The sequence below is a fragment of the Carettochelys insculpta genome, chromosome 3 (assembly GCF_033958435.1).
Source record: "Carettochelys insculpta isolate YL-2023 chromosome 3, ASM3395843v1, whole genome shotgun sequence".
NCBI classification, from domain to species: domain Eukaryota; kingdom Metazoa; phylum Chordata; order Testudines; family Carettochelyidae; genus Carettochelys; species Carettochelys insculpta.
The window spans coordinates 161,334,925-161,361,234 of NC_134139.1; the positions used below are offsets into that span (position 1 = coordinate 161,334,925).

The 26,310-nt window shown below is 39.2% G+C and overlaps 1 protein-coding gene across 3 annotated transcripts in view; it reads right to left on the reverse strand.

The window, feature by feature from the left end:
* Positions 1–26,310, reverse strand: part of PRIM2 (DNA primase subunit 2) — a 223,184-nt gene that overhangs the window by 8,337 nt on the left and 188,537 nt on the right. For all 3 annotated transcript variants that reach the window (XR_012645098.1, XM_074991105.1, XM_074991104.1), the window contains exons 11-13: positions 9,702–9,828; positions 7,566–7,648; positions 220–288 (exon numbers count right to left, since the gene is read on the reverse strand). Coding sequence is in view for 2 of the 3 variants with exons in the window: in XM_074991105.1 (XP_074847206.1) it covers positions 220–288; positions 7,566–7,648; positions 9,702–9,828 (279 nt within the window). In the remaining variant the exon portion in view is untranslated. The remainder of the gene's footprint in view (positions 1–219; positions 289–7,565; positions 7,649–9,701; positions 9,829–26,310) is intronic.

Genomic DNA, 26,310 nt, shown 5'->3' on the forward strand with positions numbered 1-26,310 from the left:
GTGATGCCAAGGTGTATAAAATATTTTATATAAAAATCATGCTAAAAACATAGCAAAGGCTTATGCTAATTAATCCATGAAAATTAACAAGATATGACAACCAGTGATGGATGTGATAACTGCAGAGAGCCTCTGGAGTTTCATGCATGATTTTGTAGGACCTTTCAAGAGACAAATGTACCCTGCTTTCTGTACAATAAAAACTGAATATGTACTTACATCATGTGTCAGCTGGAAGTATTTCTGACAGGCCAGCTGGTAATGCATACCTTTCACTAACTCCATAATCTGGAGAGAAAAAGAACAATCAGACATAGTATTCATTCAGAAGTGAAGAATTCTACATTTACATTTTATCATTGACCTTTGTAAGATACCCCACAACAGATATAATGCAAGAAAATATAATGGACATGCCACATCCCTGTAACCTTGTACGGTAATAATTCTGGTTTTGTTCCATTATATCCTGGTTGTTTAAATATACATTATTTGCATTTTAAAATAAGAAACACTACAGACGAAAATGTTCTGGTGATTTCAATACCTTTAAGAGCAGAAATAAGATGAAAATATATCCTCATATTATATTTCTGACAGTTATCATCAGAATATATTATAGCATCTCTTACATAATTGCAGCTTTATATCTAATATTTAAGTGGCTGAAGTATAAAGCAATCAAGCACACTTTTTATATATTTCCACATTCCCTCTTCATGTGGGTACAACATAAAATACTAATGTGCTCCAGGAAAATTTAATGTGACCCTCTAGAAAAATATTTGTAAGGGGAAAACTTTTACCTTCAATCGTATTTGAAGTTATGTCTAGTAAAGCTCAGCAGAATATGCACGTGAAATATCTGTTCTGAACACATATTAAGAGCAACATTCTATCTCTAGTAAACACAATTTGCTTCCTAGTTCTACCTCATGCAATCTTTTCTTTGCTGCATTCTTATCAGCAGAATTCAATATCAGTTGAAATTTTTAAACCTGCATAGCCATCTCCCTCCCTTAAATAGGCTGAATGCGCTCTCTGCTTATCAAACAGAAAGTTGCTGGAATTAAGAGATAACCTCAGAAGAGGGAAAAATTATTATTGAAAAAGTGTTAATTTTTATTTTTTAATGGCTAAGCTACTATGCCACTGTAGTATATTCAGGCTTAAATTCATGCCTCCCTCATTATTATATGCTGTGTTATAGTTATTGACGGACGTACAAATAAATTACATTTGCAGAGTAGATCAAATCACAACGAAGCCAAGAAAGTGCATAACTGCATTGTTTCTCCGTTACAACCCAACTGATTAAATTTCTAAGCTTCCTGTCACTTTCTTTTAAATCCTAAGTAAAAAGACCAAGGACTAAGTGAGCTCACCAAAAGGGCCTGAAATTAGAGACTGTATCCAACCTGTCTACTTTTTGAATTAGTCTTTCACAAAATAGATTAAAAATACATAAATAAATGTGAGAAAGAAGAAACCAGTTTGTCTTATTTCCCCTGACTACAGCATTTCTATAAAATGAAAGTAAAAACATATTGTACAGAAGAATGGCATTTTAGAGGTGGTTAGCACCAACCATAATATTGGTGTTCACACCCTATTTTCAAATTAAAGCAGCATCCAAAAAATTCTGCATGTACCTCTGATCTGAAACTTATAGGAATCAAAATCATCTATGGTGTATTTACTATTAGTCATTAAAAGTAACACTGAACATAACACACGCTGCTTAAAATCTGGAGTAGGCTTATTTAATTAGGTTGAGAGGATCTCTGTATGTTAAAAACACAAAAACCCAGTCTGTGCTCTAAAAAGTTACTTGGAATAATTGGATAACCAAATGTGGTCATCATGACAACCAAGGATCAAAAGTACAAAATGGATATTTTTAAATGAGGGTTTTCAACTTGTAAATATTTGCATTACTCAAAGAATTTTAACAAAGAAACTCAGTATCATTATCTTCATTTTACAGATGGGGAAACTGGGACACAGAAGAAAAGTGACCTAACAAAGGTCACACAGCTAGTCAGCCAGTGGCAGAACCCGGAACTGAAGGCGGCTTTCTGAATCTCAGTCCAATGATTCATTCAGACCAGATTACACTGCCATTCTTCAGATGAAAACCACTATGCACTGTTTATAACCTAAGATCTGGAAGTTACCCATTTTATGAGTTGATTATGATAGGATACAGATGGAGCAATCTACTAGCTCCTAAGGAACCAAGGCTAGTTCCTTAGGAGCCTCCCAGCACAGAAATTTAGATAAAGAAATAAATATTCATGTAATGGCTGATAGGTTAGTAGTTTTTACGTTTCAAAACATTTAGCTATTAATCACATGGTATTTGTGAAATATATTTTCATAATTCCTCTAAAATACATGGGCAGTGGTTATTTTAACTTTTTATGCTGTATATATTTAGCTCATAATTGTGTTAGACCTGTAAATAAATGTACTAGCTGAATTTTCCCCTGGTAGGCAATTATGTTTTTTAATATCTAATTAAGTAGTTGGTAAAGAAACACCTAAATCTAAGCTGTTCATTTCAGAAACAGTACTGAACACAGAAAAGCTAATACTTTGCCACGAGTTTATCATACAAGAAAAATTAAGGTTTGCTTACATTTGCTCAGAAAAGAGAGAGTATCAGCTCTTAATAGTGATCTGCATGATGTCCTCTGACAATAAAAGACAGGTTTCCTGATCTCCCCACAAGACCAATTCCTTTCATGAGACATCTGAGGCATGCACATATGAAAAATTAAAAGCTCACAGTCCCTTCAAGTTTCAGTTCTGTTATTACTACTGCTGCACTGGAAGCATATAAAAAAGTGGTTATGGGAGTCCTCCATCTTTTTTTTGAATTTATAAATATAATTGTATACTAGTTTGTTACTCAGTTTCCGAATAACAAAACTAGGCAAACAGGAAAACTTGTGTATAAATGTCAGTTTCCTAGATACACAGAAAACCTTTCAAAAGGGCTTCAATCTTAACCTCCATAAAAAGACCATGTGTCAGAGAATTCTGCTCGACCAGCTAGTCATCCTTCCAGTAAAATGTGTTTGGTTTGATTCTTCACTTCCAAATTGAAAGCCGATCAAAGGGCTGCACTGCATATAGTATTGTAAGATGGCTCTGAACAGAAGAGAGGAGCAATGATCAAGAGTAGCATTTGGTTATTCGAACTCATATGATGATTTTTATCATCTTTCACCAAACTGCTGCTTTCTTCTTCACCAGTTCAGGGAGATAAACTAAACAACTTTCAGTGACAGATTTGGAGGGAACGGCAATTGACACAAGCACAGCACCTAATAGGCTAACCGTTGCCAATAGAGCTTGAAAACTACTGAGACAATCTACTTTATCACGGTCACCACCTTTACAACACTATGATAAATACCGTACAAAGTATGCCATGAGAGTATCTTTGAAAACTCACAATCTGCTGGTAAAATGTGTTTGTCAATACTGTATGTAAAGTTGTAAGTTTCTACTCGATAACAACATTAGTGTAACACATTCCTGAGTTAGAAATGCAGGCCCAGACAGCTCTTCAGAGACAAGAGTCTCACCAGCACCCCAGACAGGGGTTAAAGAGGTATCACCAATTTAATCAGCTGCTTTCTAGCAAACAAGAAGGTGTAAATAAGACGCTAGGATTTCATCACACAGGCGATTCAAACCTCACAGTCACAATGGATTGTGACACACCAGGGCTACAGTTACTCCAGTTTTGCTGACAAAACTGATGGAACCTCTACACACAAAATGTGTTTTATGGACAGTGTTGACAAAACTCAGCACTTTCACCAGCAGCATTCTGCCTTTCAGCCATGAGGCATAACACTGCTGTCAATGGATTCCATCAACAAAACAGCTGTGTGGATGCTCTGGGGGACCTTCTCTCAACAGAACAATGAGCAGCCCTGTCTGCTGTGCTTTCAGGCACCTGTTTTGCCGAGAGCAGCCAGGCAGTCCGACTGCTCTTTCCACAGAGATGAGCGCTCTTCCAATTGACTTTTGTGCATGGTCGCACTCTGTTGACAGAAGTTTTGTTTGGATATCTCTTCCAACAGTGACTTCTGTCGACAGAGAGCTGTAGTGTACCCATAGCACGAGTCAACAAGAGCTGTTTCTATGTGAATTATAAAGAGGGAAGAATTTGCTTGACTTTGCTTTTTCTACTTCCATTTCTATATTCATGACATCAATGTCTCTAAAAAACTGAACTGAACTAAAGGAGGTGGTCCCAGGCTGAAAGGAGACCCACCTGTGAAACTTACAACAGCACATGGTAAGACGAAATCTTTGCTTTCAAGTTCACTTAGCTTGTTAAGTTACATATTAGTTTGTATATTATTTTATAGTGTAACCAATCCTGCATCATCATGTGTATCACTTAAAATCTATTTTTTGTAACCAATGCATTTGTATTACTGTTTTAACCAGTATGCATGAATTAAAAGGTGTGCGAAACTATTGGGGATAACAAGGCGAGTGCATCTATCATTTTCCTTTGAGGATATGATGAACATTCAATGAGCTTGCATTGTTCAGTAGTGTGCTGGACAGGACAAAACACATGTCGAGGTTAACACTTGGACTAGGAATTTGCAGGTATCATCCTGTTTGTAATTCATGAGTGACTGGTCAGAGCACTCACACAAGTAATTGGGAGCAATTTGCACGCTGCAGGCTGTATGAGCAGGCCAGGAATGGATGTTAAAATAACAAATCAGTGAAAAAGTACCTCAGATTACAGATTTAAAGACAGACAGCTGTTCCACACTCCAGATTGTACCCTGGGTAATGAATGTCACAATGGAAAATTTCAGTCACCAACTGATTACCAGAAAAAATGTCTAGATTTATTTTCTGTGGTACCTTGGACAAGGGCTGGACAACACTTCTAGTGCTTTTCATGATAGCTATGAAATTTTATCATGGCACAGCATACCATTTATGCTTTTAGATGAGCCTTCTTTAGTGGTATTGTTTGTATTTACCTCCATGACACCCACAACAGCTGGAAATAGTTCCACAAATACAATCTCACAGTCATGGCACTCCATCCACCATGTTTCACACATAGGCTTGAGTTCACCATGGCTGAATTTTCCTTTTTTAATTATTTTGAATAAAAGGCACCCCAGGCTAGAGAATTCGGAGACCTGCTCAACGGTCCAGATTGTACCCTGGGTAATGTCATAACCACTACCAGTTCTTCCCAGTTGTTTTAGTGCTATAACATAGGACAAACAAGAATGAAACAACGTCTGCACTAGCCCTTTACCTATTCTTGAATAAACTGAACATAGACACCCCTGCAAAGTGAAGAAGAGGAGTCACATTGGGAGATACAGGTATCATATAAAGCCAGCTAGTTTGTGCCAAACCAGAGACAGCCTCTAGTGACTCCAAGAAAATAGAGCTTCTTCTGAAGAAGAGCCTATCTATCCTCACACAGACTGCCTCAATCTTTCTTCTCATCCTGAGCTCAATAGAGAAAGCAATCTCCCTATCCTCTCAAAATTCCTTCAATCCACTCAACCACTATGACATCTAGTCAGAGAGAGTCTCTGGTTGCATTAGCTGGGAAATGCATCTTGAAGAAGAGGGTCACAACTCCATGGTAAATGTTCCCAAGGGCCAGCGTACTATTCCAGCATCCACAAAATAACCCTGGCATCATAACGGCTCCTCTTCCCTCCCCGTCAAGTGTTTCTTCTTGCCTGACATTAACAAAGTACTTCATAGACCAGATTGTAGTCAAGCAGGTGGAGGAGAGTTTCTGTATAAAGAAATGTGAAAGTTAAAACATTAAAACAAAAGCTGCTGTGTGGCAAATACACGGCACCAAGAAATGACACCTGACTAGAAAGAAGCCTCATTTACATAAAAAGCCCATACCTTGGGCTCAATAATAACTACCAATAGTTACTTTCACTTACTCAAGGTCACTTTCTGGGTTGGTTTGTTTGTTTTTAATTGCTGCAGCTAAAACTTTTTAAAAACAATCTTTCAACTACAGATTGAACCAAATATGACCCTGTTTCTAACCTTCACTTTAGTTCAAAGGTAACTAAAGATGTGATTTCGGTGCAGCTTCTGGAACATACTTGAACACATGTTGTTTTCTCAGTTTCCGGTCAGGTTTCCAAACACCTCAGCATAACTCAACCTGGACTTTACTGCGACCTTTGATTACTTGCTGATATGGGGCTTGTGCCTTTCTGTCGCTGTTTTATATTTAATTTTGTACTGTACTCTGAACACCATCAATTTCTGAAAGCTGTATTTCTACACACACACGCACACACACCTCTCTACCTGCTTTAAACCCTACACACACACACACACACACACACACACACACACACACCTCTCTACCTGCTTTAAACCCTGTTCTCTCAAAATGTTCAGCTGCAGTCTGAAATCATTCTGTTAGTTTTACCTCAGAAGCCACCCCATCATATTCTTCATTCACTGGTGAGAGTATCTGTTCTCATGGCTTTCAGCATCACAAATACTGGCACTACTTTAGGAGACATGTTTAATTGCAGGGATGCTGTAGCACCCTCAGAATGTGCTGTCACCAAACTAATGAACATTTATTGCGAAACAACAATGCTGCTTATACTCAAAGTAATGGAAGTAACAATAAGATTTTAAAATGAGCAATAATCCCTAAAGCACCTGCTCCATCGGAATATCTTTGAAAATATCTACACAGGGGTTTCCTCCGCTAACAACCCTTCCTTTACTTTTCACTTTTATTCTATAGGCCCATACACGTAAATCTTCATATTAAGACTGCTAGCGAAGAACTCATTAAATATGTAATAGATGAATAATTACATGTCTGTATGAAAAACATGTGGCAATATGTTAATATATTTGGTGCGTAACCCATAGCTAGATTGCTAAATGAACACAGGAATTTTCTAATTTTAAACTTTGAAATAAAATAAAATAATTTATGTGAGTGCTTTCCCTTCGCCATCTCCCAAGTTTCAACATGTGGATTTAATACCTTTTAAAAGTTTTCCTGATAGTAAGTGTCTACAATGTCCTATTTTGTTTTCTAACCTAGTGGATTTACTAAATACTAACAACAGAAGTTTGGTCTTCCTCCTATTGAAAGCCCACGTTTCAGACAAGATTAAAAAACAGTACCCAAAAAAGAATAATGCTGCCATTAACTGCCACCTTCATTATGAATATTTAGTAATAAAATGCAGTAAAATATATTTAAAAGATAATAGCACTAAATCCCTCCTCATCCCTGCTACAATATTAAAACAACTAATGTTATACATTTAGGAGCTGATCAGTTTAAAAAAAAAATTTAGCTGTTAAAAAAACACTATCAACAAAAGTAAATGCAGAAAAGCTACGACTCTGACAATTCTCTTACAAGAAGAGAGATTTCACTTAAAGTTTGACAGGTTGTACATACCAGTACTACATGGCTATGAAATGAAACTGAAGGCAGTTTCTAACTCCTCATTACTGAGGATTCCAAACAGAATATGCCATACCTCAGTTATCCCACTGGGAGGAATCTTGTATGACTGGAGCTTCTGCTTCAGCAGCTCAGGGTCACTGTGACGGAATGGGCACCCTGACAGGGGAAAAAAAATAAACAAGCACATAAACAAGGCTATTTACCTGGGAGTTAGCACAATAATACACTTGAGACTAATTAAGCTGTTCTTAATTATCTATCAGTTTATTAATAAAGAAGTTAATTGCCCATGTGTACAACTGCTTTACTCTTTTTCTAAAAGATTATTGAATGGTTATCAGGGCATTACAGGCTCAAGAGTTACATAAAGTACAACACAAGCAGGATAAAATTCACAGTTTTAATTAGTTCAAATTAACAGGCACAAAGTCACAGAACAGCTACATGTTGAACCTCTCTAATCCAGATCTCTCTCATCTGGCAACACTCAATTTGACATAATTTTATTTAGCTGGACAACCATTTATGGGTGTGGCCACATTTCCCCTGGTCCCATAAACACCAGTCCTGGCTCTCAGTGTTCTGTGCAGTTATTTAGCTGTAATTTACCTGCAAATGCCTTCTAATAGTCTAGTAAGCAGTGCAAGCATTGGTAATATGCTAGAAACTATTGTCCTCCCATGGTCCAGCAAATTCTCTTATCCAGCACCAGTCAGGTTCCAAGGGTGGTGGATGAGAGAAGTTCAACCTATATTAATCTGTTACATTTAAAGAAATCTCAAATACAAAAAGCAGCATTAGGCTGTGATGGACACATATGACAGATAAGAAAACTAAAGTAAAAGGGGACTTGGTCCTTAATGGCCACAAGAATATTTATTCCACAGTGAAAATATCTTGAAGAATCCCACCATTGAAAAACAAAGAAAAGTAATTCTTGCTGCACACAAAGTAAACTGACTTTCTACAATTAAACACAGGTTTTGTGTGTGTGTGTATATATATATGTACATAATGGTGTGTTCACATTGCAGCTGAGAAGGAGCCTCACAGCCTGTGTAAACAGATTTATGCTGGGGGGGTCGTGTTAGTGCACTAAAAACAGTTGTGCAGACACAGCAGTACTGGTGGAGAATGAGGCTAGCCCATAAACTCAGAGCCAGGGTAGGCTTGAGCTTTGGTAGCTATTCCAAGCCTCTGTCAGTGCAGTAGCATATTCACAGTGCTATTTTAGATTGCTAGCACAAGCTCAACAAGCACAATCTGTCTAACCTGGCTGGGAGGCTTACTTACATCTGCAATGTATCCCTAAGGAATCAAAGAGCACAAGTCATATCGACTGAATGACTTTAATTCCTTAAGAATTTTTAAAAGTATCCTCCTGTAATGCATTCTACTACACACAGTCTGCCAAAAGCAGCCCAGCTGGATGAATAGTCCAAGACAACATTTATGTGCCATAACTTTTCAAATTAAGTTAGGATCAAGGAGTGGATAAACGGATCACTCTAGGAACAGAAGATCCTCCGGAAAACGTGCAGGGAGAAGTGTAACATTTATCAAACTTAATGAAGAGGAATCAATCTTTATTAGTTATCAGGGAAATGAAAATATAATTTTTGTTCAAAATCCACTGAAAAATTAAGTTCTATTCCATACTGATTCCAATGTACAAGAAAGCACAAAGACTACAGGTGAGAGTTTTATGCATCATTCTCTACCCAGGACTCGAGAGAGTTATAAAAATATGTAAAGTCGAGATATTTTTAATTAATCTTAGCTTATTAAACGGACTATTATCACGAGATTCAAAGCTGAACGGTATTGCTGAGTGATTAGCCCACTGAAAACTAAATGGATGGAATAGTACTGGAATATGTTAGCCATTTTGAAAGTAGAATGGTAAGAAACTTCAGTGCATGTTTTCAAAGACACTTGCAAAGCAAATGGGAGGGTGTGAAAAAGAAAGCCAGGAAGAAAAAAAACTAATAAATCACATATTGAACTACAGGTGCATGAATTTCTCTTGACTGACCTAGTTCAGTAATAAGACAAATCACCAGAAGAGCAGTAGTGCACTAGCTTGTCAGTAATGATAGGCATAAGCTACAAGCTACTATCTCTTGCTGGCAATACAGACATACAATCAGTTCTCTTCCAGAGCTACTGGGTTTCATACACCATGACCATGTCAGTTATAAATACTCACCATGATAATCCCCTTGAGCTGGTGGATTGGACAGGATAATTTTCATGCAGCTGTATGGTGTGTAATCAGTCCTTTTGCCTTCTTTTCCATAGTTATGACGGATGCTGTAGGCATACCCTTTGTCAAACTAAATGGTAAAAAAATTTAAAGGCAAATTATTTGCATGAGAAACACACATTTTTGTCAGTGATTCTACTACTCTATGGTAAGAAATATTAGGCTAAGAGAATATACCCACCAAAACCATTCAAATGGAGAAAGATGAAACCAAGTTATTGCTTTTGAAAGGAGGACTTTTACTGTACATTGCTCAAAAAGGGTAAAGATTTTATTTACATGGTAGTAATCATATTTGACAGAGATGAAAACTTTTGAACAATGTGATAGATGTCCAGCCATGGACCCCTGAGGTAATGTTTACACTGTAATTAAGCATCTGTGGTTGCTATGCCAGTTGACTAAGGCTTAGGGCTGTAAAATTATGGTATAAATATCTAGGCTTCGACTGGAGCCCAGGCTCTAGGAGCCTAACCTCAGAGGGTCCCAGAGCTCAGGCTCCAACTTAAGCTTGAATATCTACACTGAAATTTTACAGCCCTCCAGCCTCAGCCCAAAGTCAGCTGACCCAGGCCAACCATGAATTAGATCAGCTGTCAGAAGTCTTTGAGTTGTCCACCACTCAGAGGCGGTGAGCTGAGGGAACCAGGGAAGACTTGATGTAAAGGTCACTTAGTGGGTGATCTCAAGATCCACAAACCAAGACAACTAGGAAAAGCATTTTGGAGAGAGTTTGTGGAAGCATGAGAGGGTTCCATTCCAGATTCAGAATAACATGTGGTATCATGATAACCTGAAATGGAACATCAGGGTAATGGATACGCCATATTATTTTTCCTGCCTGAAGGTTGAAGAGATCTGTTACACAAGAAGTGCAAATTGGTGGCTGACTAAAAGAAAATATTTTTGGACTGAAGAGGCAAATTTAGATGTTACTGATAATCAGATAATCTGAGGAGTTTCTAAACAACTAGATTTCGGCTACACACAGTACTCTGCATTCAAGGTAGAATGGAAAAGACCACAAAGGAATAGAATAAAGAGGAAATCAGAGAGGAGGCCTAGTAGTCTCTAATCACTGAAGGCAAGTGCAGTCTACTTGGCTGGAGATAGATGATGACAAGTAGACCATGACCACCAAAAAAGAAGAGAAGCAGAAATAATTCCACATAGCTTGAAGTTTAAAATCAATACCAAATCCTAAACTTGTAAACTACAGAAGATAAGTCACATACAGCAGGTCCAATGGAATGGAGGGATTCATGAGACACATGTGGATGGCACCTTGGCCCAGACTGTAAACAACCAAAGAAACAAAAATAAACAAAGCAAAACACAAAAGCAAACAAAAGTTTGCCTCCAAAGAGCTCTCAAAGTGTTCAAAGAAGAAAGATGATCCTTGTTGGAGAGTCAATACTCAGAGCAATAGAAAGAAAATTCTACAAGGAACAGACATAATAAGAGAGCATGCTACCTTTGTGCAGCCAAGACACAAGATGTCACTCTAAGATTGCACAGGCTTTTGAAGTCTATGGGCGAGGATCCATTAGCAATGACTCATAGTATCATTAATGACACTTCTTTGTGGGATAGCTCACAAATAATAAATGACTTCAGGCAACTCAAAAGCATACTTAAAAAGAATAATGTACAAGCAATTTTCTCTGACATCCTTCCTCTACCATGAATAAAATGACAGAATGAAGAAAATTCTGAAGACAATCACTGGCTAAGTAACTTGTGTAAGGTAGACAGCTTTGGTCTTTATGGAATATCAATGTACCTTCCATGAGGAGAAGAGGCTTTATAGTTTGGATGGCCTCTACCTAAGCAGCAGGAAGACAAATATTCTTCAGAACCAGCTCCTTAAAGTTGTGAGAGGGGAATTAAATTTATAATTAAAGACAGGGTAAAAGATGGAAGATGTGAGCCCTTATCAATGTTGAACAAAATTAATCAAGAAGCTACAATACATGAAAAGGAGAAATCTCTTGTTTGCGTATATCTCAATACAGTAAGCATGGGTAACAAACAAGAGGATTTATGAACATAAATTTGATCTAGGTGTTATTACTGAAAGCTAATATATACTAAAATAAATTATTACAACCTACCTAGGGAGGATCAAGAGGAAAAAAGGGAGAGGAAGAGCAGCATTACCTGTTTCCTAGTCACTGACAATGAAGCAGTTTATGACCTTGAATCAATAGATCAATGATCCTGACAGATACAACATACTACCACTCCTACTTAACCCTTGTACTCTGAGTGGAGTATAGGCCCTCTACAAGTCTCCTACACTTCACTCTGTCTTGGGACAAAACTTTTGTCTGGTTCCAGGAATACCTCAGTTGTTGTCGTCCAATTTCAGTAGATCTTCTCCACGTTGTCTGAGGTCGTCTTCTTTTGCGTTTTCCTTGTGGATTCCATGTGAGAGCTTGGTGGATTATGTGGGATGATGGTTTTCTGAGAATGTGGCATAGCCATCCCCACCTTCTTCTCTTGATTTGAGCATCGAGTGGTTCTTGTCCTGCTCTATTCCAAAGCTCCTCATTTGTGACAAACTGTTGCCATTTGAAACAAAAAGAAGTCAAATAGCACTTTAAAGACTAGCAAAATAGTTTATTAGGTGAGCTTTCGTGGGACAGACCCACTTCTTCAGACCATAGCCAGACCAGAACAGACTCAATATTTAAGGCACAGAGAACCAAAAACAGTAAACAAGGAGGACAAATCAGAAAAAGATAATCAAGGTGAGCAAATCAGAGAGTGGAGGGGTTGGGGGGGGGGAAGGTCAAGAATTAGACTGAGTCAAGTATGCAGACGAGCCCCTATAGTGACTCAAAGTTCCCATCACGATTTAAACCATGTGTTAATGTGCCAAATTTGAATATAAAAGCCAGCTCGGCTGTTCTGGAAAGCGAAACAGCCGAGCTGGCTTTTATACTCAAATTCGGCACATTAACACATGGTTTAAATCGTGATGGGAACTTTCTGAGTCACTATAGGGGCTCGTCTGCATACTTGGCTCAATCTAATTCTTGACCTCCCCCCCCACCCCTCCACTCTCTGATTTGCTCACCTTGATCATCTTTTTCTGACTTGTCCTCCTTGCTTACTGTTTTTGGTTCTCTGTGCCTTAAATATTGAGTCTGGTCTGGTCTGGCTATGGTCTGAAGAAGTGGGTCTGTCCCACGAAAGCTCACCTAATAAACTATTTTGCTAGTCTTTGAAGTGCTACTTGACTGCTTTTTGTTTTGATAGTATATAGACTAGCACGGCTTCCTCTCTGTTACTATTCTTGCCATTTGATGTGACGAATGTTCCTCAGCCATCAGTTTATGAATGTCTGTAGCTTGTGATTTGAAAACATTTTAGTACACTAGGTCTCGCATCCATACAAGAGCACACTCTTCATATTTGTGCTGAAGATTCACAATTTCCTCTTCAAAGATATTGTTTGTAAACTCCATATGGGATAGCATGTCTTAAGTGCAGCTTTTGTTTCCCTATTCTGGCATTGACATCCTTATCTGTTCCTCCATCTACGCCCATAATACTCCCCAGTTGGGCAAGCTGCTCCACATCTTCCAGGTCATCCCTTTCCAGTGTGATGGTGGTGTTGGACTGGTTGATCATCATTGTTTTGGTCTTTGCCTAGTTAATGCTCACTCCAGTCATTGAGGCAGTTTTGTGTAGTGTTCTGTCCTTTATTTCTATGCTTTCATGTCAGTGTCATATTAGGGAACAGGATGACTGGTTTCTTATGCACCAATATGCTATATGTAGGGGAAAAAACTGCATAATCATGGAGCACTTCATTTTGAATGATGTGCTGTAAGCCTCAGGTTGCCATAATTAAAATATCCTTGGAATTTCAAAAAACATTATAGATTAGAATTTCCTACCTCAAAAAGTCTTGCAGCCAACATCAGTGAATTCTATATTAGATTTGGTCATAACCAATAAAGAGGAAATGATCGCAAAAGTAAAAGTAAGTGGTAGCTGAGGTACGAGTCATCCTGATGTGATCATAATTACAATGAGCAAGCAGAATAAAATCCCTACTGGTTCTATATATGCTTGGAGCTACAAATAGCCAAATTTCACAAAGTTGAAAAAAATTATGAGTCAAATCAATGCAGAGGAAGAATTTATCCAGAAAAATGTGAATGAAAAGAATTCTTCTCTAAATACTCAAAAAAGCAAGAAAGAAGAAGAACAAAGGAAGAATGCTGTGCTGGTTTAAAAAACAACCTGGTTTAGAGAGGAATGTAAGGGCAAACATAAAAATAAGAGTATAATAAGATATACTAAATGGAAGAAAGAAGAACTTAATGATATGAATGGTTGCAAGCCTCTTCCACTCCTACATCTTGGAGCATAGCCATTGATGACCATTCGCCAGAGTCCCACCTTGGGCAATCGTTTCCAGTTCTGTAGCAGGTACATCCCATCTTTTCAGTGTCTGCCTTCAGGTCTCTACACCAGGGCTGTGTCTAAACTTGCATTTCTCTTTTGAAAGAGGTGTGCAAATAAGGGAAATCGAAAATGCCAATGAGGTGCAGATTTACATATCTGGCACCTCATTTGCATATTCTTTTTTCAAAATAGCTTCTTTTGAAAGAAGAAAACCAGTGTAGACCCTGCTCTTTTGAAAGTAAACCCCATTTTGAAAGAATCTTTCCTCCATTTTTTATGGGAAGAAGGATTCTTTCAAAGATGTTTACTTTCAAAGAACAGTGTCTACACTCGTTTTCTTCTTTCAAAAGAAACTATTTTGAAATAATAAGCAAATGAGGTGTCAGATATGTAAATTTGCACCTTATTTGCATTTTCGATTTCCCTCATTTGCATGCCTCTTTTGAAAGAGGAATGCAAGTGTAGACACAGCCCAGCTGTTTTGGGTGCCCTCTTTTCTTTTTTCCTTGGGGTTTCCAGCTTGAGGCTTGTCTTGTGATGTTGGTGGTTGGTTTTCTGAGGGTATGTCATATCTATCACCATCTTCTTGTTCTGATTTCTTGTTTGGCAGGAAGTTTGAGAGTCAGTTGCCACAGGTCTTGGCTATTCATGGTGTATGGCCAGTGGCCTGGAAGGTTCTACAAAGGCAGTTATTGATAAATGGCTGGATTTCTTTTCTGGGACAGTTCTTTGTTGTTCTCCAAATTTCTGCTCCATACAGTAAGACTGATTTGACACTGGAGTTGAATAAGTTAAGTTATAAGTCTGTGTTTTGATCTGCTTAGAATTCCAGATGTTCTTCATGAGATGTAAAGCTGTTCTCTCTTTCCCAAGCCTCATTTTCACATGAGCATCGGTGACCCCTCTTTATTGATGATGCTGCCCAGATATGCAAAGACCTCAACTTCCAGCGCCCTGCCACCAAGTATAACTGGTTCTGTGCTACAAAAGTTCATTTTCAAGGTCTTAGTTTTTCCCTTGTGGCTGTTCAAGCCAACTGTAGCTGAGATGTCAGTAAGGTGTGACATCTTCTCTTGCATCTATCAGTGGCTGTAGGACAGAAGTGCCAAATCATTAGCAAAGTCCAGGTCATCCAGCTGGGTTCACAATGTCCACTGCATCCCATTTATTTTCCCTGCTGTTATCTTCATGACCCAGTCTATCACTAGGAGAAAGCAAAATGGTGACAACAAACAGCCTGTTGGACTTCAGTTTTCACTTCGAAGCTCCTTGTGAACTGTCCCCCATGGTAAATTTTGTATGTCGTTCCTTCATAGGAGTTCTTGATGAGGCTGGCTAACTTAGTTGGTATGCCATACTGCTGAAGCATCTGCCAGAGGGTTTCCCTGTGTACGCTGTCACAGGCTCTCTCTTAGTTGATGAAGTTGATATAAAGTGGCAAATTCCATTCTATAGATTGCTCCACTATGATTCGTAATGTTGCAATGGGGTCAATGCATGACCTATTCTGTCGAAAGCCAGCTGTCTGGTGTCTCAGCTCTGGGTCCGCTGCATTTTTCATTCATAGACTCATAGAATAGTAGGACTGGAAGGGACCTCGAGAGGCCATCGAGTCCAGCCCCCTACTCCCTACTGTCTAAACCATCCCTGATAGACATCTACCTAACCTGTTCTTAAATATCTCCAGCGATGGAGATTCCACAACCTCCCTTGGCAATTTATTCCACTGTTTGACCACCAGGATGATTCTGTTGAAGATTTTTCCTGGCACTGACAGAAGTATGATTCCTCTATAGTTTTCGCAGCTGCTTAAGGTGTCCTTCTGTAGAATCTTGATGAGTTAGCCTTCCTTTCAGTCTGCTGGCATGTTCTCGTCTTCCCAAATCTTCTCAAACAGTAGAAATAGCATCTCTACCGTAGTATCAATGTCCGCTTTAAGGGCTTCTGCAGGAATGTCATCTGGGCCCATGGTGTGACCATTTTTTGCTATCAAGATGGCCTTCCCGACCTCCTCTCTAGTTGGTTTGCCATAGTGTATTGGAAAAATCGATTTCTGCTGCTTTGATTTCTGGTGGATATTCTGGGGTTGGTGTGTTGAGAAGCTCTTCAAAACGTTCTGCCCATCAGTTCAATTGATGCTCTGTCCCTACTCTCACCTGTTCCTCTTTGTCTTTGACTGGTCATTCAAGCCTGCTGCATTTTCCTGAAAGCTTCTTTGTAGTGTCGCATAGCTGCTTCACGTTTTCACTTGCTGCTGCAGCTTCTGTTTCTTCTGCCAGATTTTCTATGAAGTTCTGATCATCCGTCCTCACATTCTTCTTCACCTCTCTGTTAACTTTTGTGTATTCTTCCTATGCTGCTGCCTTTCCTGCTCTGGTCTGGCTGATGTTAACTACCTCTTTCCTGTGCTTCCTTTCTTGTATCCCATACATCATTTCTGCTGAGATTCATTCCTTTTTTTCTGGGGTGAGGATTGCGGTCCAACTACTTCTTGGCATGTTGTTATTGTTTCTTTCACTTGTTGCCACCAAATGTCTAAATCTGTGGCTTCATCGTACAGCAACCACCTTCTCATCAGAAGCAGTGTGTTCCCTCACAAAGGAATTTACAAAGCAACATAGGTCTCTCCAGATCACTTTACAGAGAACCAGATCAACCACCTATGTATATTACAAAAATTCTGAAGATCACTGCATGATGTACAAATGAAGAGAGGAGCCAATATAGTATAGATCATTATATATTGGTTTCCAAAGTGAAATTGAAGCTGAAAAATATGCCAGAAAGAGCAACCAGAAGACAGAGATACATCATCAGCTCCTTGAAAGATGCAAAGATGGAGGAATACTATTGATTTACATTGACCAACAAGTTCCAGGTTCTACAAGAGCTGTACAATGAAGACACAGAATGGTACTGAATACAAATCAAAAATTAAGTAAAACTGAAACTCAAGGGATGCAAGAAAAACAAAATATGGACACCAGAGTTAAGGATGATGAAAAGTAGTATTTTAAAATAAATTGGGAGTAAAAAGAATTCTGACACAGATATGGTCCAAGGCTAGATAGAAATGGTAGAATTATAAACAAAATAGAACAGGCAGAAGTGTTCAAAAATATTTTTAGGAGCTGGTGGTTGGGGACAAGCAGATGCCAGTCTGCATTGTGGGGAACGTGGCCGAGGCTGATGAAGCCCACGTGTCCAAGAGGACCTGAAGCTCAGCCCCAGTCCAGGAGACGGCCTGCCCCTTTGAGCCCCGGGTAGCTCCTTGAGGGCCCTGGGGGGTCATGTGGTATCTGATGCTCAGCCATGCTGCTGGCTGGAGGGAGGGAGCCACACACCATGCTGCTCCTCCATTGCTCAACTTCCTGCCACAGAGTTTCCCAGGCTCCCTGAGGCTTCAAAAATGACCGTGGGTAGGAACCATAGTGTGCTGATTGCTGTGGACAGGGTACCCTCCCGGGCAACCTGCACAGTGCCCTGAAGGCCATTTCTGTCAATAGAAGGCCCCCCTGGGTCATCCAGGCCAGCCTTTTGTCAACAGATCTCTGTCAACAGAAATGTTCTTCCTCATGGGGAGCAGGGTACAGCTGAGTTCTGTTGACTTACTGTTGACAGAACATGCTTGGCTACCTGGACATTCTCTGGCTTTTGTTGACAAAACCCTCTAGTCTAGACATAACCAGAGAGAGTGGTGATAGGGGCAGATAAGTGAGAATGGCGAAAGGTCAGAACAGAAACAATATTCTTAAGTCTTTGGCAGCATTCCCTGGGCTGAGTTCTGCCAAGACAGCACACTCTGCAGTGAGAGGTCTATGGTCCTGCAACTCACCTAGGCCACCAGACACCTGGTCTTCCTTCATATAGTTCCATGCAGCAACCAAGATTACACTCTGCTTTCCTTTTATCTGGGACTTCTGGCCCCTTATTGGCTGCTCCAGCAATCCCTCTGCTTGGCTGCTTCTCCACAGCCACTATAGGTTACCTGGAAAAGATCTCGCGGCTTGATTCTGGGGCAGGATGACAAGGGGCTGTGAAGCCTCCAGCAGGGAGGCTCTGAACCTAGTCCACCCTGACATATTATTTCTAAAACAAAATATGTTCTTCCACAGTTAAATGTATGTAATACCAAAATTTCCCAAGCCTGCCAATATCTTCTAAAAGCAAGAATAAGCTCTGCTGCTCAGCCTCTGATACCAGAAAAAAATCATGCTGCTAAATTTTAAACAGAAAGCTCAGAAAGCTTAATAAAGGAAAGTTAGTTTCCCATTGCTAATTCTGAACATTTTTAAGGAAATCCAAGGGATTCTCAGATCATCTCCAAGAAACTTTTTAAAAACAACCACAGCAAATGAATCCCTACTGGCTGTTCAGTAATCAGATTTGCTTGTGAGGCAACTATGGAATATATGCTTTTCAGCTATTTAGTGAGTCCCATTTGCTATGCCATCAATGGGAGGAAGCTATATAATTTAGTTTTCTCCCATGCAGAAAGATGTCTCGCCTGGATTCCCTGGGTAGGTGGGGGACATTCTCTTTTCTTTCACCCCTCTTCCCAAATAAGTTTTAGAGTACAAAATGTCAAATGGTTTTTTTAAAACTGCAGGGATAGCATGTTTATAGATAACGTGTTTATGTTTTTATAGCATTTATGGTCTTACTAAAATAATTCACTATGCATTGACATTATGAAATCAGTACAGAATATAAAAGATTGCTGCAAAAATAACTATTCCTCTAAAACTGAAATAACAGACTGGATCACAATCTTGCTTTCCTGGCTCAATCAATTCAATCTTCTGAAATATAAATTTTGCATAATGCACAAATAATACAAAATAACTGTCTGTCTCTATTCATAAGATTAGATAAGTTCCAAAGACATGGCAGAAAATCATAAACTCTGATGGAGGAAATGTCTTCCTATTTTACATAATATTCTGCACAGTATGTCACCAGATTGCATATTTTGATATAATAAGTTGTTCCTTTGAATTGTTGAGTATGAAATATAGCCTCCATTTCCTAGTTGGTGTAGCTCTTTCATGCAAGACAAGACAAACTGATATTTTTTAGATCTATTAAAGAGAAAAACAAAATGAAATCAAAAAACCCCTGCGGATTCTACTTTATTCTTTAAGATAATTTAGAGTAAGGACATGCTAAATGATGTGATTCTAAACAGGAAGTTAATAAAATAATTTAAAAAGCAATTGCACATTTCACCATTACTACTTTTTAATATTTTTGTAAATGATTGCAATGAGATTAATGTAGTATTCTTGTAAAAGCACAAGTATAAAAGCTATATTTTCTATTTCAAAATTTCAGGCAATATAAAATAGGCAAGAGAGGGTTTTTATTTTTAACCCTATATCGACCTCTACATGGAATTGAGGCATGTCTCTAAAAGCTTAAGTATATAAATATGGTGAGGAAGAGGAAGAGCAAAGCAATTATTTATGGCAAATGCTTACATAGTCATAGATGCCTCAGTACAAAGCTACTCAAAACAGTATTCTGGACATCCCAGAGTATGGATTGGTCCACGCTAGCAACTTACATTGGTACAATCATCTCATTTGGAGCGTGTAAAATAAAACCCAAGTAACATGCTTATGCAGGCCTAAGTCCTAGAGTAGACAGTGCTATGTTAATAGGAGATGATCTTTCACTGACACAGCTACCATCTCTGGGGGACGTGAAGTACCTACTTTGATTGTCAGTATAGACAGCATTTTCACTGAAGTGCTACTACGGTACAGCTGCAGAGTCATTAAGCGTAGACAAAGCCTACATGATACTTAGCTACTTCAATTTTGGTTAACAGGCAAATAAAGCATTCTTGCTGTCAAGTCTTTTCTTACAGATGTCAGTGACTTAACAGCACACTGCTGCTGTTCTTATTTGTATGCAATCTTTCAACAAAAATGCAAGTCTGACTAGGGATGAAAAACTGAAAAGGGAATTTGGGGAAATGTAGGCTCTGGTGTTAGTACATTTTATGAGGTTGTACCTTTCTTGTCTGGCACTCTCATGACCTGATCCATCCTGAACAAGGGAATTTCCCGGAAAAGGAGTGGTCTTCTGCTTCATCCCCCTCTTTCCAGCACTAGCAGCTCCCTTACCTGCAGCTGGCTCCTGCTGGACTGATGCCACTGCCCCCAACCCTGCATGGCCATGGCTCCAGCACCCCATTGGGGAGCTGCCCCCACTAGGAAGATCGTGCCAGCTCCAGCCCCCACCAGACAGCCAGCACAACACCCACCTCCACCCACTGAGCAGCCAGCACAGGGAGCTAAGTGGCCAGCTCCAGACGAGGAGCCAGCAGAAGACCCTGCCAGGGAGCTGGCGCCAGGGGCACAAGCCCTTCGCCTCCCCTGGACAGAGCTGTCAGCCCCCTTGTCACTGGGCTCCCACCTGCTCTTATTACAGCAGCCTCTCAGCAGGAGCTCTCTGACCTAGTAATATCCATGGTCCTGCTGGATGACGAATGTTGATGAATAAGAGAATTCTGGTTCTGAGAGGTGCTACCTGTATTGTATTAATAAAAGCAACAAAATAAAATTTAAAGGAAGAGTGCAATATAGATGGGGAATTAGGGAATGTGTGTTCACTGAAAATAAAGACAGATACATTTTACATACAGACAGATCTCAGTTAGCTTTTCAGACTAGATTTCCATTTCCTTTAGTGGAGTTCCATCAGAGTAACTCAGAGATCAGAATCTAACTCCAACAATATTCATGGATTAGATTACAAAATATAGATGTTTGTAACTATTTTAGGCTCCCAACTATGCAAACTGTGAAAATATAGTATCCAGAATATTTATAAACAAATATCAAAATGTTATGGTTTATTCTACAGATATGCCAGAACTGCTCTCAATGCACCTGTTGCAAGGGGATTATGTAGCTCTGTCCTGCTGCACTGCCCACCCGAACCTGAGAGTTGCCAAGAGCTAAAGCAGCCTACAATGCAAGTCAGAGTAACTTCTGTGGTTCGACTTGCACCAATGGGTCGTGTCTGGCCATATAGTTTGTGGGGCCGAAGGTGGCAAGTCAACAGCGGGGCCGGGCCAGTGGGTGGGGGCAAAGCAGCACACTGACAACTGACTTGCTGGTGCTGCGAAGTGCAATAGCTATCACATGTCAAAACTGAAATCAGAACACCTTTTACGCATTTAACACAAATGACTGAGAATTTTGCCCACACTCTCCTCTTTCATACACACACCTATCCAAATCTCTACACATCTCCAGTGACATCAAGAATGAAAAAAATTCAGTTTCAAATAAATTTACTTGTAAAAGTTAATAGCAACTGAAAAGGGCAAATAGCTTTAGATGGAAAATCTCATTTCAACCAGAACTACAGTTTGTTGCTGTGATCCATTCAACATTAATTTGCAAATACTATTGTATCTGAATCTTGTGATTGTCTCAGAGGTCTTTTGTGGGTTATTTTTTATTCAGGACAACGATACCTAAGGTAGAGCTGCATCCAAACTATAGATGTTGAAAAGAGATATAATTTCATATTTTGGTATTTAAGTTCAAGTACCCTGGGTTTATAAAAGCAGATCAAGTTTTACAACTGATTGTACAAAAGTTACCAGGCTTTTAAATGGACTAGATTCTAACATTAGCTGTGTCTACACTACAAAGTTCTCTCTACAGAAGAGGCCTTGTGTTGACAAAACTAGGGAGCATCCACACCATCAATGTGTTCTGTCGAGAATCTGTCAACAAAACACAACCTTTTTCTCAGCTGAGTTATGTCTTGAAAGTTTGCAGCATTGTGTCTCTGTAGAGGGATTCTGTGCACAGAAAAATAGTGTAGATGCTTCAGAGGGCCCTCTGTCGACAGAGGCAGCTTCCAGTTCACCTGGCAGCCCTGTTTGCAGAGCTTCCAGTTAGCTGTTCTTTTGATAGAAGGCTAGGCAGCCTGGCCGCTATGTTGACAGAGGATGTTGACGGGGGGAGCACCTATTAGGTGTGGACATGTCCTGTAGACAGAGGTTCTGTTAGCAAAACTCTGTCAACAGTGACTTCTGTAGACATAACTTTGTAGTGTAGACCCAGCTATTTATGTGTATAAATACAATGAAAGAACAATAAAGAGTCTTAAGTCATTTTGTCAAAATATAAAATTGTAAAATGTTAAAACATAGTGGTTTTAGAACATTTGGTGGCAATATTGAGCTAGCTTACATAACCATAGGGTGCACCAATAAGATGATTAGTAATTTAAGGTCAGAGAAAAGTTTCAGAGCGAAATACAAAAAGGCATCACTGAGTTTAATATGCATCTTCATTAGCTACAGGGCATAATTAAAACTACATTACCCCTTTAAATCTACATAATTATGTCCCCAAGACACTCATTAGTATATTTTTTTCTATAGCTAACCCAGAAAAGGTCTTGGGGTCTACAAGGCCTGGAAGTAATTGTTTAAATGTAAGGATATTTCCTTAAAAGTAAAATGATCCCAAAGTTAAAATACAAGGAAACTGGAAGTGAAAATATCTTAATTCTTGTGAGAAGAAGGAAAAAAAAGTAAAAACAAAATCCTGACAAACCAAGGAGAAACATTATTTATTAAAACCTGTAGCACTAGTCAGAGGCTAACTGAACACAGCTCATTTTGGAAACACCATTTAATCTATTACAGATTGAACCTCTCTGATTTGGAATTCTCTCAGATGTCAACGTCTAATCTGGCATGAGACTTTATCATGGGTGTGACCAAGTTTCCCATGGTCCCAGAATGTTTGTTTACAGCCCCCAGAACTTCATGAACCAAAATCAGTGTGTTACAAGCATGACAGTGGAAGTGTTGGTAATGTGTTAGTACTGACCTCCCGTAACCTGGCAAATTCTGTCGTTTGGCATCAGTCAGCTCCTGAGGGTGCTGGATAAGAGAGGTTCAACCTGTAGTTTTGTTAAAAGGATTGTTCTGTCCATTCAGTATGATGATTATTTCCCCATCTGCCAGATATTGCATATGTCAATTTAATGATGGATGAGTTACTAGTTGTGTTCAACAAGACAACATACCATAACTAATACATTAATGGCTTGCCCTAGTCTCCTACATGTTTTAGAGTCTGTGTCTGTTGTCAGTCTGATTGAGAACTCCTCCTGAACGGCAAGAGCTAGGACCACCAAATTCAGTACACAGCTTCCTCTTATTGTAACTTAAAGCATCATAATGGTTTCATTGTGCCAGGAAAATGCAACATGCTTGGAATGAGACTGCTTCTCCTAAAAACCAAACAGAAGAGACAGAATCACCAAATCAAGTACAGTCCTCAAAGCTGACATAACTCAGTCAATGCTGAAAGAGACTGAACCAAGATGAGCCAGAAAAATAGGATTAACCTGTAATAGAATTGGTTCTCAATAAGCTTTACAGAAAAGAGATAAAATGGAGAAAATTGGAATAGTGCTCTGTTTTGACACAGCTAAATCAATAAAATTTGAAAACTAAAAGAAAATGTAATTGGAAACCAAACTGACTGTAGCCATTTCTTCTTAAAACAGTGAATTATAAGAGTGCATAGGGATAAAGGAAATAAAGTACTTGATATGATTCCCAATTTTTAAAAAAAATCAGTAAAATAAATTTACTAAAAAATTAAATGGATAAATTTTAACAATCCCTTTTTTAAGAAATCCCAACTAAAAATTAAATAAACACTGTTTTTGAAAAAAATACAATCATGTAAATAAAGCATGTTCATTTTATTTTTATTTTCCAAAAAAGTGCCTTAATTGAGTAACCCAAACAACACTGGATAAATCTGCTAGTTAAAATCTGCTAGTTTAAAAATATATTTGAAGAGAGATCATTTATATTAATTGTATAACTCAATGGAAACATTTCAGAAATAATGACAATATTCTAGGCAAGCAGAGATGCTGAAACAAACTGACAGTGAAATACAGGAATTGTCAGACCAGACTAAAGTTTCACCTACTTTGGAATGTGATAAAGGTCAGTCCCAGATGCTTCAAATGAAGATGCAAGAAACTCTGAAGTAGGGTATTATCAACTAACCTGCCCATTGAAGAAGCTTATTTTTAGTCAGAGACTGATTTAAGTTCTGACGTATGAGCGTTTATATTCCTTTCACGCTTTTTAGTGCTATTTATTACAACTGCAGATGTTGTCATTACATATTCACTTGCATTCCCATACAACTGATGAACATTATACAGTATAATCAAACCAAGAGTTTAAAGCAGTAATTGGTAATCTGCAGTCTGCAGGCTGCATGGGGCCCATTGGGGCTCCACATGCAGCCCAAAGAACCCCTCTCTGTCCCTACCTGTGCCTCACATATACTTGGGCACTGGAACCCTGCATTTCCTACTCCTCCATCTTCCTCCTAGCACTTTCCACGTACTATGAATCACCTATCTGCAGCTGTTCAATCTCTGTGAGGGAGGGGCAGGAGCAGGGATAGAGCACAATATCGGGTGATTCATGGGGCTCTGAAAGTGCTAGAAAGGCAGGAGAGGAGTAGGAAGTGTGTGGCTCTGGTGCCCAAACATCCAAGAGGGGTGCGGGGAAGGGGAGCAGACAGGTAGTCCATGGTGATAGTACATGGTGGGGAGTCTGCAAGTGGGACAGATGGGTTTTGGGGCTGCTGCGACTCACTGAAATAAATGAGGGCCATTCATGCAACTCCACTCACTCTTCTCAGATGCCCATCTCTGGCTTAAAGTGTATGTGCTCTTACAATACTGTATAAAACCATTTGGCCAGTGGATGTAAAATACAAAGGAACAAACTTGTGAAAGGACATCAATGTCTTTTTTCTCACAAAGTCAACTCAAAATTTTTCCAATGAAATTTTCCTATAAGAATCTGTTAAAGATATACTCAAATTCCTCTGTTTGTTTGTGTTTGTTTTTTCCCCTCCAGCAACACCTAAGGACAAGATACTCCCACCAGGATCTTTACAGAGCTCTGCAGACCTCTGCTAGCCTGTTCAAGACCTAAGTGAAACCGCCAGGGGAAATCAAGCAAGGTGAATGAAAGTGCCATCAACATGGAGGTGACACCTAGGGTAATCATCATCAACTCGTCTCTTCTGGGGCATGGCTGAAATCAAACTGAACGAAGCTAAATTCTGGAAAATTTAAGTGGATACTGGTGGGGAAAGGGAAGCACGGCTAAAACTCTATCTCTATATACACAATCTCGGTGAATGGCAATATAACAGGGCAACAAGGATCTATTAAGCTGCATAAATTTGCAAGGCTTTTCTGATAGTATACGTCTTATTGCTAAATTCTACTGATTCCTTGTGGCAATTTCAGCTTGTTAATTACCCCCAGATATAAAAAGGATAAAACCCTCTGGGTTAGAGACTAGTGCCTGACAGAGGAAGATCCTGCAGAAAAATCTCAGAAACAGTACTACTTTGAAACTAAGTTCAGGTTGAGATGTATATTCTACTATTATCTGAGTTACCAACAGTTGCCTAAAGGGGGTTAAATTTGGTACCTTACAGAATGTAGACTTTAGGTGAAGCAGAGTAGGAATGCTATCTGCTCATAAAGTCTCTATTAGTTTGCTAAGACAATCTGAAGCCTTAGCATTCATTGGACCTAAAAATCCTAATCATTTCCCCCCTTGTATGCTCCCATTCCTGCTATCCATCTCTTTACTCCTGCCTTAGAGTGTAAAGTCTCAGGTATGGAATTTCAGTTTCTTCTGTTTGTACAGTGCCTTGCAGAATGGAGTCTTAGTCCCTGATTGGCAGTCCTGGGCAATGCAATAACACAAATTACAATTTCTTCTAGTTGCCAAATAGCCAGAGCCACAAGAAAACCCAACTTTTCCATCTACAGATGGCAAGAGAACTGTACCCCTTTTGTTGGGTTCTGACTTAGCAATGGTGATACATGTATTTATGTCTTGTGGCCACGAATCTGATAGTTCTTGTACCTAAGTAGGAAATTAATGACTTTGAAAAAGCTCAGATTACCTCATCAAATACCTGCTTAGACGCAAAGGCATGGGGAGCACACCTTCACAGTCTATTGCCTTCACCAGTTACCAACTGAATACCAAACTAAATTCAACATGCAGGTCCTCTTAAAAGTCCTG